Here is a 20,769-nt window from a genome sequence, read left to right as displayed (position 1 = left end):
ACCTGCTGCTATCGCTTCATGCCCACACCTCTTTCCAGCTGCGCTCAAGTGGCTATGGAGGGCAGGGTTTCTGCTTTGCTGCTTAAAGCTTTAAGCCCTTTTTCTGGCATGGATTTTGGCTTGACAGGAAAACACTGCAGCTGGAACTTGTGTTGCTCTACCTTGGAGGATTTGTTCCTTCTGTAGGTATTTGTCTGCTGGGTTAGAACAGCAGGAGGGTGATCAGCTCCATCAGCTAAAAGCATTGCTAGTACTCGAGGTTGGTCATAAACTGTTCTTCTGACCTGTTTCAGTAGTTCTTAGGGTAATCAGAAGTCCTTCTTGAGCTGCCTTTCATCCTTTTGGTGCACTTAAGCACCAGGGTGTGCATATTCAGAAGCTGAATTTGCCTTCTGACCATTCTTCTGTCTCCAACAAGAGGTGAGAAAAGCTCTTTGAGCAGCCATTTGAAGCTGAGTGTGAAGGGTGTTGGAGGTGTGGAGTGTGCTGCCTCTCGCTGGTTTACTTCGGTTGGTTTGTAAAAGTTCTTCTGCAGTACTATTAATAAAATGAGGTTTTTTGGTAGTGATAGGACAAGAGGGAATGGATTTAAGCTCGAGAAGGGCAGATTTAAACTGCAGACTAGGAAGAGATTCGTGACAGTGAGAGTGGTGAGACCCTGGATCAGATTGCCCAGGGAGATGTTCAAGGCCAAGTTGGATGAGGCTTTGGTGGGAGGTGTCCCTGCCTGCCTGTGGCAGAGGAGGTTGGAACTGGATGATCTTCAAGGTCCTTTCCAACCAAACCACTGTATGAATTCTTTGAAAAGAACACAGTCACTACCTCCACAGGTAGTTATTCAGGGCTGCAAGGCTGCAGACTGACAGCTTTGTGCCTGAGTTCCTTCACTGCCTCATGTACTGAGCATACCAGACCTTAATTCTAGTCTTCCTCCGCTCGTTGCTTGCTTGGCTTTGTGGCATTATTATGAACTTTGACTTTTTAACAGCATTTCTTTGTTTTGTGATTGTGGAAGTTATGTAATGGCCTTCAGTTCACTGCAGTGTGAGCAGCTTTGGCCGTGGGGTGTTCATTCAGAAATTGTCTGGATCAGTCTAAAGGTCCCAAATCCAAGTCTAGGTAAGAGATGCCCATGACCCTGGCAGGGAGGTTGGAGTAGATGATGTTTAAGGTCCCTTCCAAGCTAAGCCATTCTGTGAAATGCAGAGAACTCTCAAAAGCTGTATGAAGGGAGTGGCTCCTGATGGGAGGAGAGGCTGAGGGAGCTGGGGGGGTGCAGCCTGCAGAAGGGGAGGCTCAGGGCAGAGCTCATTGCTGCCTGCAGCTGCCTGCAGGGAGGCTGTAGCCAGCTGGGGTTGATCTCTTCTGCCAGGCAACCAGTGGCAGAAAAAGAGGACACAGCCTCAAACTGTGGCAGGGCAGGTTGAGGCTGGATGTTGTTAGGAAGTTGTTGTCAGAGAGAGTGATTGGCATTGGAATGGGCTGCCCAGGGAGGTGGTGGAATCTCTGTGGCTGGAGGTGTTGAAGCCAAGCCTGGCTGGGGCACTTAGTGCCATGGTCTGGTTGGTTGGGCAGGGCTGGATGCTAGGTTGGGCTGGCTGAGCTTGGAGCTCTCTTCCAACCTGCTTGATTCTGTGTTGCTTGTGGGGAGCAGAGAGAGCAAACAACAGTTACTTGTATTGGTTGTGAAGATGAGGAAGAGTTAAGAAGTAGGAGTTTTGCCTTCTCTCTGCCTAACGGAGGAGAACTGGCTTGGAAAAAACATCCTGATACAAATGGAGTGAGAATGAAAAATGATTGCTTGCTGCTATATCACAGTGCAGGTTTGACACCAAGAAACTCTTTGAATGAGTGGAGGAATCCCAACTGTGTCTTGCTTCTTATTGGAACACTCCATAGTTGTGATTTACGTGTTTAATTAAGATGGAATAACTCTAGAATTGATTTCCAGCTCCCCACCCCCTGCCCCTCAACTGTTTGTGTTTCAGTCTTGAAATCTCTTTGTTGTGATACAGCATGTCAGGATGTCTAACTTTGCTGCAGTTAAAGAGTGGGATTTGCAAATATAATTAGGGGGTTAAAGGCATTTAAGGAATAAAAGCACTTTAATGACATTCAATTTTTATTGACAGCCCACTAATATCTGCTGCATTCACAGGAAGATTTCTAATGCAATAACACCAGCAAATGAAAGCTCTGCTGTTGAGAAGCTTGGTGCAGGGTGGATTCATCAGATGTGCTCTCTGAATGCAGATGCAAAGCCCTCAGCACTCACCCCCAGCTCGCTCTGCACAAGCCATGTTCCACTCCTTGCTTTCCAGGCTGTGTTAAGAGAGATGGGTTAAGAGGATAGATGGCAGCAAATGGAAACTTTCAAAAGGAGACATCTTTGGTTATTCTGCAGGTCCAGGGAGGTTTTCCTGCCCTTCTGCTCTGCCCTGGTGAGACCACATCAGGAGTATTGTGCCCAGTGCTGGGCTTCTCAGTTCAAGAGAGACAGAGATCTGCTGGAGACTGTCCAACAGAGGCTGCAAGGATGATAAAGGGACTGGAACATGTGGGCTGAGAGCCCTGGGGCTGTTTAGCCTAGGGAAGAGCAGCCTGAGAGGGAATCTTCTCAGTGCTCAGCAAGAGGTAAAGGGCAAGGGCAAGAAGGGCCAGGCTGTTGTCACTGTGGCAGGACTAGGGGCTGTGGGTGCAAGCTGGAGCACAGGAGGTGTCACTTAAACACGAGGAGAAACTTTTTTGCTGTGAGGGTGCCTGAGCCCTGGAGCAGGCTGCCCAGAGAGGCAATGGAGTCCTTTCCTCTGGAGTCATTCAGAACCCACCTGAATGCAGTGACCTGCCCTAGGTGACCCTGCTTTGACAAAGAGATTGAACTAGGTGATCTCCAGAGGTCCCTTCCAACCACTGCCAGTCTATTCCAAAACTTCCTATGTGTTTCCAGAGCTCCAGAGCATGTAACACTGATGTTTTGGCAGGACATGATTTCTCTGTCCTCAATCAGGTGCTGGAGGCGTTTGCAAGTACCTTCTGTTCCACCAGTTAGAAGAACTGTGGGGAATGCCAAGGAAAGGTTTTAAGATCCTTTCTTCTGTTCCTTTGGAACCTAAGTAATTTATTCTTGGTGAAGTAATGCCTCACAAAAATCTCTGTTGACCTGAACATGTTTGGGTTTGGTTTCCATCTGGGCTCAGCTAAGAGAAGTTCCACGAGGGTGGCCTTTTTGCCATGTGTGCTTGGACACTCCTTGAGAGGTTTTGAGCAGGGTCTTTATAACAGTGTAGTTGCTGCAGCCTGGAAATGCTTGGGCAGTTGCATAATTCAGTGTGCAAGCAGAAGCTTGCAGAGCCCAGCAAGAGGGCTGGAAGAAGGGATGTCATCTTGCAGAGTGATGTACGGCAGCCTGTGGTGCAGAGTCAAGGTTTCAGCTGTGCCTGAGCAGAAGGTCAGGGAGACATCAGCTCAGCAGCTCCTGCCTGCATGCTAGAACAAGCATCACTTGTAGTGTGGAGGGTTGAGAGCTGCATTTGCATGCTGTCCATGCTTGGCTGGCCCTGGTGAGTGCTGGCTGCTGCTTACCAGCTTTTCAGTTATGTTTTTTTTTGCCACAGGAGTGAAAAATGGCAAGCAGGGAGGTAATTGGCAACCCTGAGAAACAAGACAGGATTGCTTCATGAATTTATGGAATGTCTTACAGTTTTATGTACAAAATTATTCATCCAAGGCTATCCAAGCAGTTTCTCTTCAGGTTCTGGAGAGCAGTGTGAATTAGGAGTTAAGCTATCCATTACTTTTCACTGTCCTCTTGCAGCAGAGGGAAAAACCCTCCTGAACTGGTGGAATGTTGTTCTGCTTGGCTTGGAAGTCCTCAATTTGAGGTGATCACAGCTTTGCTTTGTTTTCTGTTGTGTTTGCTGACGACTGGGATGTGTCTGCATTTCCTTCCACTTGCAAGTTCTCAAGTGAGATTTCTGGACAAATGGATTGGTAAAGCCTTGGCACAGTGTGATCAGCACACACACAACATGCTTGGTTCTAAAATAGGTGCTCTGGTCTCTTTCAGTAAGTGGCAAGAGAGCTTTCTCCTGGCTCTTGCTTGATGAGCTTGTTTAGGAGTATGTGATGACAGAGCAAAAGGGCTGAGAACTGAGCTCTTGATTTAGTGTGGAATCCCTTCATGGGGGTTGAGTTTATGCAAGGATTGGGGTTTAAAGAAACACTGAGGAGAGGTTGCAGGGTTTTAGCAGGAGAGCTTGCCAGGTTGAAGGCAAATATTTGGGAGTGACATATTACCTTTTAAATCATGTCCTGTATGTGTCAGGGGAAAGTGTTAGCTGCTTTTCTTCTTCTCCCATCTGCCTCTTCCTCCTCAACACTGTTCAAACAATCCTGCTTTGGCAGGGGGGGTTGGACTGCATCTCTCCAGCTCCCTTCCAACCCTTCATATTCTGTGAGTCTGTGATTTAGAATCATGAGAAGGGAGATTATTCTTCCCTTGTGCTCAGCACTGCTCAGGCCATGCCTTGAGTACTGTGTCCAGTTCTGGGCTCCTTAATTCAGGAGAGATGCTGAGGTGCTGGAAGGTGTTGAGAGAAGGGCAGCAAGGCTGGGGAGGGGCCTGGAGCACAGCCCTGTGAGGAGAGGCTGAGGGAGCTGGGGGGGTGCAGACTGCAGAAGGGGAGGCTCAGGGCAGAGCTCATTGCTGCCTGCAGCTGCCTGCAGGGAGGCTGTAGCCAGGTGGGGTTGGTGGAGGTGGTGGAGTCTCTGTGCCTGGAGGTGTTGCAGCCAAGCCTGGCTGGGGCACTTAGTGCCATGGTCTGATTGGTTGGGCAGGGCTGAGTGCTAGGTTGGGCTGGCTGAGCTTGGAGCTCTCTTCCAACCTGCTTGATTCTGTGATTCTATGAACATGAACTTCTTTGTGCTGCTGGAGACTGGGGGCTGTCTGATAGCTGTGCAGAACATCCTGAGTCTGTTCCTGAGGTGAGATGATTACAGTTCTGGGCATGCAGCTGGACAGCACAGGACACAGCAGTGTACTGAGAAGATCCAACTGAATTCTGTTGTGTTTTTGTGTCTTTCAGAACTTGCAGTGAATGGAGGAAGACACTTTTTACTAGAGCTTTGACTTGTCTAAAGTTACCAAGGTAGGAGAAGTTCTGATTTTATTTTTTTCCCTCTGTCCCAATTCCACATTTTGTCTGTAGCAGTTATTTACTTGTTTAAATAGAATGGAACTTGTCCTATGTTGTTTCTTTGTTAATCTTTGATCACCCAGAATTAGAACATGGAGCATGGGCTGCATCAATTCCTGTATCAATTTTTCACCTCCTGGTTGCTGTACCTAGAGAAGAAGGTGTAGCAGCTTTCACCTCTTTGACCAGCTTGATCATGCTCTGTCTTTTCCTGTTGGAGGTGATCCACAGGGAAACAGGTGGCCAATGCAAGATCCAACACCTGGGTCAGATACAGGCTGGGAGAGGAGTGGCTCGAGAGCAGCCTTGAGGAGAAGGACTTGGTGGTGTCAGTTGGTGACAAACTCACCATGAGCTGGCAGTGGTTGATGGCAGCCCAGCAGGCAGCTGTGTGCTGGCTGCATCCAGAGCAGGGAGAGCAGCTGCACAGGGAGAGGATTGTCCCCCAGGCAGAAGAAGGATGGGGAGGGTCTAGAGGAGGCCATGAAGATGGTCAGAGGGCTGGAGAGCCTCTCCTGTGGGGGCAGGCTGGGAGAGCTGGGGCTGTTCAGCCTGGAGAGGAGAAGACTCCAGGGAGACCTTAGAGCAGCCTTCTGGTAGCAGGAGAGCTGGAGAGGGACTTTCTACAAGATCATTCAGTTCCAGTCCCCCTGCTATGGTCAGGGACACCTCCCACTTTAGACCAGGTTGCTCAAGGCCTCGTCCAACCTGGCCTTATAACACCTCCAGGCAGGGGGCAGCCAAAGCCTCCCTGGGCAGCCTGTTCCAGTGTCTCACCACCCTCACTGTTAAGAATTTCTTCCTTATCTCCAGTCTAAATTTGCCCTACTCAAGCTTCAATCCATTCCCTCTTGCTCTATCGCTACAATCCCTTGTCAAAGGTCCCTCCCTAGCTCTGCTGTAGCCCCCTTCAGGTACTAGAAGGCTGCTTTAAGGTCTCCCCAGAGCCTTCTCTTCTGAGAAGAGGAGGAGAGGAGCTCCAGCCCTTTGATCATCTTTGTGACCTCTTCTGGACCCACTCAGCTGCTAATAAAATTTTAAGTCAAAGCAGTAATTTTAGCTGTTTTGGGCAACAGAGAAGACAGTAAAGCCACTGAAGCTGAATTTCTGAAGGTGAGGTGATGGCAATTCCTGCCTTCTCCTTAGCATTTCTCTGAGGCAGCACAGTTGACATGGTGTATGGGGACCATGTGTCCCTCCTAAATTGGGTCTGTATCACTAATCTAGAATTAGAAACCAGGTTATGCAAAACAATGAGGCTCTGTTCAAAATTCAGTCTTCATTTCAGTGTCACCACATCTCCATGTTAAAGAGAGAACTGGTTCTGACTTTTGGCTTTCTTCTAGTGAGTGATTGCATTCTGCCAGTGGTATTTCTGGTCTCATTTTACAGAATCACTGAATTGTCAGGGCTGGAAGGGACCTCAGGGATCATTCAGCTCTAATCCCCTTGCCATGAGCCAGGGCACCTCACATTGGATCAGGTTGCTCAGAGCCACATCCAGCCTGGCCTTAAAAACATCCAGGAATGAGGTTTCTACCACCTCTTTGGGCAACCTGTGCCAGTGTCTCACCACCCTCATGCTGAAGAACTTCTTCCTAGCAGCCAATCTGAATCTCCCCATTTCCAGCTTTGCTCCATTCCCCCCAGTCCTGTCGCCCCCTGACATCCTCAGAAGTCCCTCCCCAGCTTTCTTGTAGGCCTCCTTCAGATACTGGAAGGCCACAAGAAGGTCTTGAAGCAGCTATTTCGATTTTTCTGGTGTTACATAGCAGCATTCAAAGTGTTGTTGGAGGGATTTTGTTCTCCCCAGAGTAATGAATTCAAACCTTGACCACCAAGGTTGCAAAGCAGTGAGTTAGTAGTGTGTGATGAGCAGGCTTATCCTGGCTGAATGGCTGCTGATTGAGAATGGGAAGGTCAGCTGGCTTCAGAGTGAATCATGAGCTGGCTGTCAGTGGTGTCTCTCTCTTAGCAGTTGTGATTTTATTCTTCATCCTTCTTACCAGAAGTATGACTGTTCCAGCCAGAATGTTCTACCAAATGTCTCCTGTTAGTGGAGGAGAGGGAACTCAAACCTACACAGTGTGCTGAATGGTGGAGAACTGCACCTTTCTGGTGGGGTCCATCTGCTGCCTCACAGCTCCAGAAGCAAATAGCTGCTCCAGCCTGGCACTGTTGCCAGGCTGATCAGCCCCCTGGCAGTGCTCTTTTCCAAGCACAGTACCAGAATGAGCTGTTCCTCAGAGTAAGTTTTGTGGTTTCCCATAATAAGAGGAGGGCCACAAGGATGATGCCAGGGCTGCAGCACCTCTGCTGTGAGGACAGGCTGAGGAGCCCAGGGAGAGGATTTTGCCCCTCTGCTGAGGCCCTACCTGCAGCACTGTCTCCAGTTCTGCTGCCCCCAGTATAAGGAAGATGTGGAGCTGTTGGAGCCAGTCCAGAGGCCACAAAGGTGATTAGGAGGTGGGAGAACCTCCCTGAAGAGGAGAGGCTGGGAGAAGGCTCTGGGGAGACCTTAGAGCAGCCTTCCAGTACCTGAAAGGGACTACAGGAGGGCTGCAAAGGGACTGCTTATGAGGGACTGTAGTGACAGGATGAGAGACAATGAATTGAAGCTTGAGGAGGGGAGATTTAGGCTGGAAATAAGGAGAAAATTCTTTCCAGTGAGGGTGGGGAGACACAGAAACAGGTCACTCAGGGAGGTTGTGGAGGTGTTTGAGGCCAGGTTGGATGAGGCCTTGAGCAGCCTGGTCTGGAGAGGGAGGTGTCCCTGCCTGTCTGTGGCAGAGGTGTTGGATCTGGCCCATCTTTAAGGTCCTTTCCAACCTGAATTGTTCTGTGACCCTTAAGAGTCTCCCAGATATTTGGATGAGGAGAGCTTAGAGGGCATGGGCAGGTGACCCTTCACATCAAGCCTCCCCATCCTGACCATTACTGCTCAGGCTTTTGTGAGGGCCCAGAAGATGATTTTTGTTTCTTTTTGCTGTTCAGTTGCTTTAAAGCTTATTAGTTTGGAGAACTTGGATACACTCTTAAGTGCTGAAGACCCTGCAGTTAGTAGGGTTTAGTCCCTGTAATTCCTGTTTTTTGGGGTTGTTTGCATTTTTCCAAAACACTGTAGCAGTCCTTAGCATTTGTGCTAGGTTACAGCAGTGCTGCTTTTCAGTCCTGAGCTCCTGGAAATATTTCATCTCTAAATTCTGCTCCTTTTGTGCCTGGACCAAGCCTGTAAAATCTCCATTTCCTTTGACTTCAGAGTTGTGGTAATTGGTTATTCACACTCCTGTTGTGAGTCAGAGTTGTTAGGTGAGGCAAAGAGCTGAATGCATTTGATTGCCATGAAGTCTGTGCAGTTTCTGACATGTCCTGACAGTTACCAGTTGTGACATGTGACAGGGCAGCCTCCCTGTGTGCGCTGGTGCTCTGCTGGACTGGATGCTTCTGGACTGCTGGGCCTCATCACCAGGTTGTCTCAAAGCATCCTCTTGAATTTCAGGGCAATTTAAATAAGGCTGTAGGCTAAACTCGATGAATAATTTATTTGAGGAGCATGGGAATCATAGAATCAAGCAGGTTGGAAGAGACCTCCAAGCTCAGCCAGTCCAACCTAGCACCCAGCTCTGTCCAGTCAACCAGACCATGGCACTAAGTGCTTCATCCAGGCTTTGCTTGAACACCTCCAGGCACAGCAACTCCACCACCTCCCTGGGCAGCCCATTCCAATGCCAATCACTCTCTCTGCCAACAACTTCCTCCTAACATCCAGCCTCAACCTGCCCTGGCACAACTTGAGACTGTGTCCCCCTGTTCTGTTGCTGCTTGCCTGGCAGAAGAGACCAACCCCCACCTGGCTACAACCTCCCTTCAGGTAGTTGTAGACAGCAGTGAGGTCACCCCTGAGCCTCCTCAGTCTTCTTCGGTCTTGCAGCTGCTCAGAGTGAATACCTACAGAGCAGCCTTGGGGTGAAGGACTTGGGGGTGTCAGTTGGTGCCAAACTCACCATGAGCCAGCATTGGTTGCTGGCAGCCCAGAGCCAGCTGTGTGCTGGCTGCATCCAAAGCAGGGACAGCAGCAGCACAGGGAGGAGATTGTGCCCCTCTGCTGTGAACCTACCTGCAGCACTGTCTCCAGTTCTGCTGCCCCCCGTATAAGGAGGACGTGGAGTTGTTGGAGCAAGTCCAGAGGCCATAAAGGTGATTAGGAGGTGGGAGAACCTCCCTGAAGAGGAGAGGCTGGGAGAAGACTCTGGGGAGACCTTAGAGCAGCCTTCCAGTACCTGAAGGGGACTACAGGAGGGCTGCAGAGGGACTGCTTATGAGGGACTGTAGTGACAGGATGAGAGGCAATGGATTGAAGCTTGAGGAGGGGAGATTTAGGCTGGAAATAAGGAGGGAATTCTTTCCAGTGAGGGTGCTGAGATGCTGGAATATGCTGCCCAGGGAGACTGTGGCTGCCCCTTCCCTGAAGGTGTTCCAAGGCCAAGCTGGATGAGGTCTTGAGCAACCTGGGCTAGTGGGAGGTGTCCCTGCCCATGACAGAGGGCTTGGAATTAAATGACCCTTAAGTCCCTTCCAACCCAAAGCATTTTATGACTCTATGAACAGATTTGTGTGTGCAGTGTGTTCTACCTGGAGTGAATGCTTGGAGCCTCACTCAGGTTGTGCTGTGTCTTTTCAGTTTCCAGTTTCTTTCATCTCCTGGTAATTAGCTTTGGGAAGCTGTCAGTTGTTTTAAACAAGCCCTTGTTACCTAGTTCTGTCTGAGGTTTGAATGCTCTTTGATAGCAGTTCACTCATTTGGGAAAGGTTAGGTGGTTTTTTGTTTCCAAAATGCTAATTGAGCCTTCACCTGTTAGTAAATTCTGAAGACTAACATTCAGAGAGGTACCTCCTTAGTGTCTTACTCACCAGTGTTGTAATTGCTGTGCACATCCCTTCATTTCTAAGGTAGTGAGTTCAGCTTCCCTCCTCCAAGGGGTAATCTGCTGCTGCCAGGAGCTTTTGAAACAGACAAGGGAGAAACAAGCTTTGCTGTGAGCTTTTTTGTCAAGTGTGTCCATCAGAGGGCTGGAGCACCTCCTGTGAAGCCAGGCTGAAAAGGTTGGGGCTGTCCAGCTGGAGAGAATAGAACAGAGTCATAGAATCAACCAGGCTGGAAGAGAGCTCCAAGCTCAACCAGTCCAACCTAGCACCCAGCCCTAGCCAGTCAACCAGACCATGGCACTAAGTGCCTCAGCCAGGCTTGCCTTGAACACCTCCAGGGATGGTGACTCCACCACCTCCCTGGGCAGCCCATTCCAATGGCAATCACTCTCTCTGCCAACAACTTCCTCCTAACATCCAGCCTAGACCTCCCCTGGCACAACTTGAGACTGTGTCCCCTTGTTCTATTGCTGGTTGCCTGGGAGGAGGCACTTAGTGCCATGGTCTGGTTGACTGGCTAGGGCTGGGTGCTAGGTTGGACTGGCTGAGCTTGGAGGTCTCTTCCAACCTGGCTGATTCTATGATTCACCTCCAGTTTGGAAGGATGGGCTCTCATTTGTTTTGTGTTCCCTCTCCCCTTTTTTTAAGCTGTCCTTTTTAGCCCCTGGGTTCAAGGTGGGAAGTGAGGATGCTCTGACTGTGCTCACCAGTCTGCCACTTTGAACTGTGCAGATCTGTGCACGTCCTTGTTAGGCACAGGCTGCCTACGTGGGCTTGCTGCTAGCTGAGATTTCAAGGAGGAAAACTGTGAACATGTATAAAGAAATCTGTTTCTCTGAGGTGCTTGGGAAGGCCCAGAGAGGTTGTGGAATCTTTCACTGAAGACATTCAAAACCCCCTTGGATGCATTCATAGAATCAAAGATTGGTCTGGGTTGGAAGGTACCTCCAGAGGTCATTCAGTCCAACCTCCCCCTCAGTCAGCAGGGACATCCTTAACTAGATCAGGTTGCCCAGAGCCCTATCGAGCCTCAACTTGAATATCTTTAGGGATGGGGCCTTAACCACCTCCCTGGGCAACCTGTTTCAGTGTTCCAGCACCCTCGTGGTGCAGAACTTGTTCCTAATATCCGATCTAAATCTCCTCTAGTTTGAAGCTGTTGCTCCTTGTCCTATCTCCACAGGCCATTGTAAACAGTCTCTCTCCATCCTTCTCATAGCCCTCTTTAGGTTCCCATTCCTATGTGACCTTCCCTGAGTGATCCTACTTGGGCAGGGGTTGTGGACTCAATCTCTGGAGGTCCCTTCCAACCCCTACCCTTCTATGATTCTGTGCCCCAGATGCTTGCAGTCGTTTTGCTTTCTAGAAGCAGCTTTGGAAATGCTGACCTTTTACAAAGGGATTTTCACTGTGGAGGCAAGGAGGGAGCTGGAAGCTTCAGGGGCAGATAAAACCCTTAAGCAATGTGCCTTGCACATATGACTTGGGTTGCATTCCCTTAATGCTTTTGTAGTTAAACCCTCATCCTTCTTGGAAAAGCCTCATAGATTAGAGTTCTTCTCCAAGGGTTATGCATTTAATGCCTTCTCATGCCAACTTGCACCAGGCTTGGCAGCAGTGGCCCAGCAGCGTTTGTGCATCTCGCTGGACATCAAACGCTCTGGAGAAAGAGCTTAGCTTTGCTAATCAGCTTTGTGTAAAACATAATTCTGAGTGAGGTGGTCACAGAGAGGGGGAAATGCTGAGCTCTGGCTGGTGGAGTGGTGAGGTATGGCTTGGATTTTGAAATTCCCTCTCTGACAGATTGGAAGGTAGGAGAGCCCTGCAGAGGGACCTGGCCAGGCTGGATGGGTGGGCAGAGGCCAATGGGATGAGACTGAACAAGGCCAAGTGCAGGGTTCTGCATTTTGGCCACAACAACCCCAGGCAGCAGTACAGGCTGGGGACTGAGTGGCTGGAAAGCAGCCAGGAGGAAAGGGAGCTGGGGGTACTGGTGGATAGTAGCTGAAGATGAGGCAGCAGTGTGCCCAGGTGGCCAAGAGAGCCAATGGCATCCTGGCCTGCATCAGGAGCAGTGTGGCCAGTAGGACAAGGGAGATTCTTCTTTCCCTGTACTCAGCACTGCTCAGGCCACACCTTGAGTGCTGTGTCCAGTTCTGGGCCCCTCAATTCAAGAGAGATGTTGAGGTGCTGGAAGGTGTCCAGAGAAGGGTGACAAAGCTGGTGAAAGGCCTGGAGCACAAACCCTGTGAGGAGAGGCTGAGGGAGCTGGGGGTGTTTAGCCTGGAGAAGAGGAGGCTCAGGGGTGACCTCATTGCTGTCTACAACTTCCTGAAGGGACATTGTGGCCATGTGAGGGGTGGCCTCTTCTCCCAGGCAAGCAGCAATAGAACAAGGGGACACAGTCTCAAGTTGTGCCAGGGGAGGTCTAGGCTGGATGTTAGGAGGAAGTTGTTGGCAGAGAGAGTGATTGGCATTGGAATGGGCTGCCCAGAGAGGTGGTGGAGGCACCGTCCCTGGAGGTGTTGAAGCAAAGCCTGGATGAGGCACTTAGTGCCATGGTCTGGTTGACTGGACAGAGCTGGGTGCTAGGTTGGACTGGATGATCTTGGAGGTCTCTTCCAACCTGGTTGATTCTATGATTCTGTGACCCACCCCTAGGAGATCTCCATAAAGAAGCATAAGTAGCATCTGTGAGGCTGTGTAGCCACCCATAATGTGCAGTGGTTTTTGGAGCCTGTCTACAAACTCTCTTTTAAAGTTAAGAAAACAAAGCAACAGGCCTTAGCCATCCAGGAGGATTTAATGAGATATTGCAGCCTTGTTTCAGCTTAGTGCCTGGTGTAAAGTTGCAGCTTGCAGCATTCAGTCCGTTTCGACTCCCATGTCTTTGTTTTCATTTCTCTTTCTGTTTGTGCTGCTGATTTCTCCTGCTCCAGGAACTGGTTTTGTTTATTCCATTGAAATCTGGCTTTGTTAGAAGTGAAAACATGTGGCAGAACCATGTCTGTATGTGCACCAGAGGGTTTGGAGCTGCTTTTGGATGAAAGACTACTTCCGTGAGGTGCCATTGAGCCTGCAACAGAGATCATAGACACAGCAACTTACTTCTTACCTGCTGATTCTGTTTGGATGCAGTTTAGCTCACCTAATTGTAGGATGGTTTGGGTTGGAAGGGACCTTAAAGATCATCCAGTTCCAACCCCCCACCGTGAGTGGGGATAGCTCCCACTAGCCCAGGTTCCTCAAAGCCTCATCCATTCTGGCCTTCAACACCTCCAGGGAGGAGACATCCACAGCCTCCCTGGGCAACGTATTCCAGGGTCTCACCACCCTCACTGTCAAGAATCCCTTCCTAATCTCTGCTCTAAATCGCCCCTCCTAAAGCTTCAATCCATTCCCTCTCCTCCTGTCACTCCAGGCCCTTGTTAAAAGTCCCCAACTCTGCTGTATCCCCCTCCGGGTACTTCAGGGCTGCTCTAAGGTTTCCTCAGAGCCTCCTTTTCTCCAGGCTGGACAAGGCAAACTCTCTCAGCCTGTCCCCACAGGGGAGATTCTCCAGCCCTCTGATCCTGTTTGCCATGTCCTTTGTACCCACTCCAACAGTTCCATGTCCAAGCATTTCCAGAAGTGCTTCAGATCATAGAATGGCTCAGGTTGAAAGGGACCTGAGAGATCATCTCCAGCCTCCATGCCATGGGCAGGGACACCTCTCAACTAGATTTGGTTGCTCAAAAACTCATCCAGCCTGGGCTTGAACACTTCCACAACCTCCTTGGGCCACTCATAGAATCAACCAGGTTGGAAGAGACCTCCAAGCTCAGCCAGTCCAAACTAGCACCCAGCCCTATCCAGGCAACCAGACCATGCCACTAAGTGCCTCATCCAGTCTTCTCTTGAACACCTCCAGGCATGGTGCCTCCACCACCTCCCTGGGCAGCCCATTCCAATGCCAATCACTCTCTCTGCCAACAACTTCCTCCTAACATCCAGCCTAGACTTCCCCCAGCACAACTTGAGACTGTGTCCCCTTGTTCTGTTGCTGGTTGCCTGGGAGAAGAGACCAACCCCACCTGCCTGCAACCTCCCTTCAGGTATTTGTAGACAGCAATGAGGTCACCCCTGAGCCTCCTCTTCTCCAGGCTAAACAACCCCAGCCCCAGGGCAACCTGGTCTAGGGTCTCACCACCCTTGCACTGTAGAACTTCTTCCTCAGCTCCAGTCTAACTCTGTTCTCCCTCAGCTTCAAACCATTCTCCCTTGTCCTGTCTCTAGAGGCCCTTATGAAAAGTTCCTCTCCAGCCCTCCTGAGGTGAAACCCAGTTGTCTGTTCTTGCAAACACCACACGTTGCTGTGAATGATTCATTAACCTTGATGGGTGCTGGAACCTTTTCTCCTTGCTTTTACACACTGCCATTCCAAAGCACAAAGGAAGGACCTCTCCTTTGTTTTGCCTGTCTTGGCAAAGCGTTGCTAGGTGATTGCTTCATCTTTCTGCTCATGAAGTTTCAGGAGAAAATGAACTTCCTCATGACTGTGGCTCTTGGCTTAGTGCAAGAAGCACTTGAGCCTGCTTTTTCTGGAGACCCCAAATAACCAAGAATAAAATTAATCAGTCTATCAAATGCAGGCTTTGTTATCAGTGTGCTCAGTGTTGTAGAGAAGGAAGAAGTGAGTCACATTCAGACTCCAAATGGTCTCCACATAGTAGCAGGAGGTGTTTACAGCCTTGTCCTGCTCAAAGCCACGATAAATACATTTGGATTAGTGGGATGTTGGAGGGACATGGAATCATAGAGTTGTTAAGGTTGGGAAGGACCTTCAGGACCAAAACTCTACTGCCATGGCCACAAAACTATATCCTCAAGTGCCACATCTACAGCTTCTTGAACACCTCCAGGGACAGTGATTCCACTACCTCCCTGAGCAGCCTGTTCCAATGCCTGACCACTCTTGGAGGAAAGAAATTGTTCCTAATCTCTAACCTGAACGTTCCCTAGCGTGACATAAGCCCATTTCTTCTCACCCTATTGCTAGTGGGAGAATGCCCACCTCAATCCAGCCTCCTTTAAGGTAGGTGTAGATGGCAGTGAGGTCTCCCCTCAGCCTTCACTTCTCCAGGCTAAATAACCCCAGTTCCCTCAGCCTCTCCTTGCATGATGCCCTCCAAACCCCTCATCAGTCTTCTTACTCTGCTCTGGACATGCTTCAGATCCTCAATCATGTTCCAGCATCCATAACACTTGGGGTTTGGTTGCCTCTTCTTTCTATTTATTATCTACTTCAAATTTCCCCTTCCAGTGTTGTAGATGAAGGAGTTCATTAATGTCAGACTGTAGGAGAGGAAGGATAAAAGACTGTAGGAGGGAAAGGCAAACCCAGAAGTTGTCTTTCTCTGGTGCAAGCTGGAGGATAACAGCCATCTAAAGAACCTAAGCAAACAGTTGTGTTTGTGCCCAGATGGAGATCTTTCTGTTCTGTGGCAGTGGAATGCTTGGAAGAGGAGCCTGAGCTTTGTTCTGGGGCCCAGGGAATAAGCTGAAATACCAACTCCTTGGGCTTTGATGTCTTCATGCAGGGCCTCAGACAGACAGCAGATGATACTCCAGCAGTTCATAGATGCAAAGGAAATGCCAGTGCTGTGTTCCCTGTTTAGTATTCCTGTGTGCATGCAGCCATACAGGCAGGCAAACACACCCCTGAGTCTGCCTGTGGAATCTAGGAAGTGAATGGAATCTCCTGACAGTCCCAGAACTGGAGAGCTGTTCTGGGCCTGCAAGATCAAGTCCAAACAGCAACCCAAACCCCACTATGGCCCCTGAACTATGTCCCCAAGTGGTTTCCATGTCCAGAGGTTTCTTGAACCTCTCCAGGGATGGGGACTCCACCTCCCTGTGCAGCCTGTTCTGATTTCTGACTGCTCTTGCAGCAAAGAATTTTCCCATAATCTCTAACCTAAAGCACCCCTGCCACAACTTCAGCTTGGTTCATCTTGTTCTATCACTTGATCCTAGGGAGAAGAAACCAACCCCACCTCCCTGCAGCCTCCTGCCCCAAGGAGTTGTAGGCAGCAATGAGGTCTCTCCATAGCTTCTCCATCAGCTGCTTCTCCCCAGCCCTCTTCTCCAGATCCTTCAGCGGCTTTGTTGCCCTTCTTTGGATCTGCTCCAGCACCTCAGTGTCCTTGGAATGAAGGGTCCAAAACTGAACCCAGTAGTGGAGGTGTGGGCACACCAGTGCCAAGAAGTGCAGAAGTGAAGTCCTCTGTGCACACTTAGTGCTGTTGGTTAGCTGTGTGCTCAGAGTTTGAGTGCCTTGCCATGCCAGTATCTCTCAGTGAGTGAGTTACATCAAAAGGATTTCTAATGCCTTTAAGCATAGATAAAGCTCTTTGAACTGGGCATTATTCTGTTAGCATACTCAAAAACCTTAGGTAAATGTGAAGAAACTCGAGGTGGCTTTCATTGGGCATCCTCCAAGGAGAACCAGGTATTGTTGGAGGAGAAATATTCATCATCTCTCTGTAAGGTGATTCTGTTGTTACCTTGTGGCTGTGGGGTGTTAGGGGTACAATGGAAGGAAGGTTGTGCTTTATTGTATGTCCTGATCAAAGACTCCTCCTTATTCTTTTGGTCTAGTTAGGAGCTGCTTTTGTTGTTGCTGTTTTGATGATTTACCACCTTTAATAGGAGGATGTTCCACCAGAGCAAGCTGTCAGTGTCTGGTGAACCCAGCAGCTCATTCTCTTATCTTTAACAGCACAGAGACAACTACTTTTTCTTTTTGCCAGCCACATAGAGCAAGGGAAGCATATGGATAATGATTCTGGTTTGATTGCTTTGCATCACTCTGCTCTGGGTTTGAGTGGCTTCCCTGACAATTTATTCAACTCATAGAAGAATTTGACAGTCAACTAACCCAGGAGGGAAAGACAACAGCTTTTGTAGTCTGTGGGTTGTTGTCAGCACTGTTGACTTTGTCTGAGCAACAGAAGGGGAGCAACTCCTCCTGATGGGTTTGGCTTTTATAGCACTGGGAGGGGAGACAGAGGTTGCTAAATGCTGCATTTCACACTTGAGTGGGGTCCTGTGGGCAAAGCATTTGACAAAGCCAGGGAGTGAAGGAGCAGTGCTGGAATTGTGCTGTCTTGGAGTTAGCCAGGGTGAATGAAGGCAGCCAGAATGGTTGGCTTTGTGTGGATGTTGATTTCTCTTGTCAGGAAATGGATTGGCAAAGCAGGTTTTAGTCTTCTGAGTTGTTACCTTGTGTTCAGCACTTCTTTATCCCTGGGACACTTCCTTCAGAGCAAATGGAAGCCTTAATTTTCCACATAGAATTGTCAGGGCTGGAGGGGACCCCAAGGATCATTCAGACACCTCACACTACATAAGGTTACTCAGAGCCAAATCCAGTCTGGCCTTAAACACCTCCAGGGATGAGGCTTCCACCACCTGCCTGGGCAACCTGTGCTGGGGTCTCACCACCCTCTTGGTAAAGAACTTCTTCCTAACATCCAACCTGAATCTCCCCACTTCTAATGTTACTCCATTCCCCCCAGTCCTATCACTGCCTGACATCCTAAAAAAGTCTCTCCCCAGCTTTCTTGTAGGCCCCCTTCAGATACTGTAAGGTCACAATAAGGTCTCCTCAGAGCCTTCTCTTCTCCAGACTGAACAATCCCAACTCTCTGTCTGTCTCTGTAGCAGAGCAGCTCCAGCCCTCTGATCATCCTCGTGGCCCTGCTCTGGACATGTTCCAGCCCCTCCAGATCTTTCTTATCCCAGGGGCTCCAGAACTGGATGCAGTACTCCAGGTGGGATCTCACCAGAGTGGAGCAGAGGGGCAAAATCCCCTCCTTTGCCCTGCTGCCCACACTTCTCTTGATGCAGCCCAGGATGTGGTTGGCTCTCTGGACTGCAGGTGCACACTGCTGGCTCATGTTGAGCTTCTCATCCACCAGTAGCCTCAAGTCCATTTCCTCAGGGCTGCTCTCAAGCCAGGCACAGCCCAGCCTATACTGGTGCTTGGGATTGCCTCGACCCAGGTGCAGGACCTTGCACTTGGCCTTGTTGAACTTGAGGAGGTTGGCTTGGGCCCACCTGTTAACAGCTGAGCCCACCAGCTAACATCTGTTGTTCTTTGCCTTTGCAGAGGTTCTGGGTTACCCCAAGTGCAACAGGATCACCATGTTTCGAAACAGTCTCAAGATGCTCCTGACGGGAGGGAAGTCGAACCGCAAAAACAGGTCCAGTGGTAAGTAAATGTCAGCTCCTCCTGCCTGGGCTTTGTTGGAAATACTCCTTCCTTGGAGCAGGTTTTGGTCTCACAGGGTCTCTTTTCTTCTTTCATGATGTGTGCAACTGACCCAAAACATCATCAGAGAGCATTTTAATACTTCATATTAAAAAAACTATATGTACGTATGGAAACCACAACCTGGTTTTAATGGGGAGATAAGATGTAGGGAGAAAAAACAGAGTTCTACATAATCCTGTAGTAAACCAGCAGCAAGGTTCATGTTTTCAGTAGGGAAGTTGGGAAAAGGAAGGCTTTCTTCCTTTGCAAGTGGCTGTTGCAACTTGTGGCAATGAAATCATCTTCAGTACAGACACCACTTGTGCTAGCAGCAGCAATTGCTTCGCTTCTTAAGCAGGAGGGGGAGAGAGAGAGAGGAATGGGGAGGGATGAATTTAAGGAGAAATTGCCCAAATTTAGTCTCTTTTTTCCACCATGCTAGGAAAGGAGTTTACAGTTTGAACCAGTTAGTGCTGGCTGCCATGGCTTGGCCTGTGTGATCCAGGAAGGAGGTTGGGAGAGATTGTTAATTGTGAAGCAAAACATTCCACCAATATTGATATGCTTTGAAAATGTTTTCAGTTAACTTTTCTATTTATTCCCAAAAATGGAGTGCTGGCAGCATAAGAGATTTTAATTAGATCTTTTATTTTCCTTCTTAAAGCCATCTGGCAGCACATTTGGAATATTTTGGGATCCAGTGTTTATTTGTGCTTGTGTGTAAATAGTGCATGTGTATATTCCATGGGAAACCACCAGGGAAGATGCAGCTAGATAGAATGGTGACAAAATTCAGGCTGTTTTCCCTTGGTTGAAACAAATCAAGCTGTATTTCTCATCCTGCCAGAACTTTCCCTCCCCACCTTTGATATCTGACTAGGTGAAATTTTCCTTGGGGCAGGGATTTGTCTTTTGCAGCAGTGTGGCTTCCCTCAGTCCTCGAGCTGCCTGCAAGCAGCACTGACTTGGTTTTTCTCCTTAGCAGTAATCTGTTAGGGTCTGGCTCCTGATGAGAGCCACAGTTTGTGCTGGTTGATCCTGAAGGTATTTGTCATGAGGAGTTCAAGGAGTGAACTCTGCACTGGTTAGACCTGTACTCTGCACTGGTTAGACCACACCTTGAGTGCTGTGTTCAGTTCTGGGCCCCCCAGTTTAGGAGGGACATTGAGATGCTTGAGCATGTCCAGAGAAGGGCAACGAGGCTGGGGAGAGGCCTTGAGCACAGCCCTACGAGGAGAGGCTGAGGGAGCTGGGATTGGTTAGCCTGGAGAAGAGGAGGCTCAGGGCAGACCTTATTGCTGTCTGCAACTACCTGAGGGGAGGTTGTGGCCGGGGGAGGTTGCTCTCTTCTCTCAGGTGGCCAGCACCAGAAGGAGAGGACACAGCCTCAGGCTGTGCCAGGGGAAATTTAGGCTGGAGGTGAGGAGAAAGTTCTTCCCTGAGAGAGTCATTGGACACTGGAATGGGCTGCCCGGGGAGGTGGTGGAGTCGCCGTCCCTGGAGTTGTTCAAGGCAGGACTGGACGTGGCACTTGGTGCCATGGTCTGGCCTTGAGCTCTGTGGTAAAGGGCTGGACTCAATGATCTATGAGGTCTCTTCTAACCTTGGTGATAGTGTGATAGTGTGAGTGCAGCATGGTGCTGCCTTCTTTGTGTTAGTCACTGTGCCTGGCATTAGTGGGTAAAAGGAGAGTCTGCTCTCACAAAGACACCCTTACTGATTCCAGCCTCAGGTCGTGGCTGTTATTCTCTGCTCTTCTGAAGGAGATTTCCTTTTCTGAAGATGATTTCCTTTCCCTATCAACTCTTCAGTTTGTTTTTTGTAGCAGGGTGGCTAATCTGAGAGGTACCTGCATAAATAGGCAGGTTAGGGAAGATACACAAGCAGCTGGTTCTGTCCTCTTGTGGTTTTAGATCCCTGAAGTATCACATTTACAGCTTTAGGCCCAGGAAGGTGCAGGTCCTCTGATGATGCTGACAACCTTTGGAAGACCTCATATGGCCTTGAAGTGTGATTGCTGTGCAAAGGCATTGCTTGGTCAGATCTGCCATTATCAGTATTCATTCCTTCTGACTTGTCTCCCAAAATGATAGGAGGGTTCACATGGATTCACAGCTTGCACTGTGTTGAAAGAGGCCCTCAAAGGTCATCTTGTCCAACTCCTGTGCTGTGAGCAGGAATACCTCCAGTGTCTGATCTTCAGTGTCTCCAGGGATGGGGCCTCAACCACATCTCTGAGCAACCTGTTCCAGTGTTTCACCACTCTTACCGTGCAGCACTTCCTCCTGGTGTCTAACCTAAATCTGCCCTGCTCCAATTTCAAACCACTGCCTTTTGTCCCAGTCACCACAG

The 20,769-nt window shown here is 49.3% G+C and overlaps 1 protein-coding gene across 10 annotated transcripts in view; it reads left to right on the top strand.

Moving 5' to 3' along the window:
• Positions 1 to 20,769, top strand: part of TANC2 (tetratricopeptide repeat, ankyrin repeat and coiled-coil containing 2) — a 327,280-nt gene that overhangs the window by 39,810 nt on the left and 266,701 nt on the right. For all 10 annotated transcript variants that reach the window (XM_064174070.1, XM_064174071.1, XM_064174069.1 and 7 more), the window contains exons 2-3: positions 5,085 to 5,147; positions 18,274 to 18,375. In XM_064174070.1, the coding sequence (XP_064030140.1) occupies positions 18,309 to 18,375 (67 nt within the window). In that variant the 5' untranslated portion in view covers positions 5,085 to 5,147; positions 18,274 to 18,308. The remainder of the gene's footprint in view (positions 1 to 5,084; positions 5,148 to 18,273; positions 18,376 to 20,769) is intronic.

The sequence above is a fragment of the Pogoniulus pusillus genome, chromosome 40, assembly GCF_015220805.1.
Source record: "Pogoniulus pusillus isolate bPogPus1 chromosome 40, bPogPus1.pri, whole genome shotgun sequence".
Classification (NCBI taxonomy): Eukaryota; Metazoa; Chordata; class Aves; order Piciformes; family Lybiidae; genus Pogoniulus; species Pogoniulus pusillus.
This window is presented reverse-complemented; position numbering and strand designations above follow the sequence as displayed.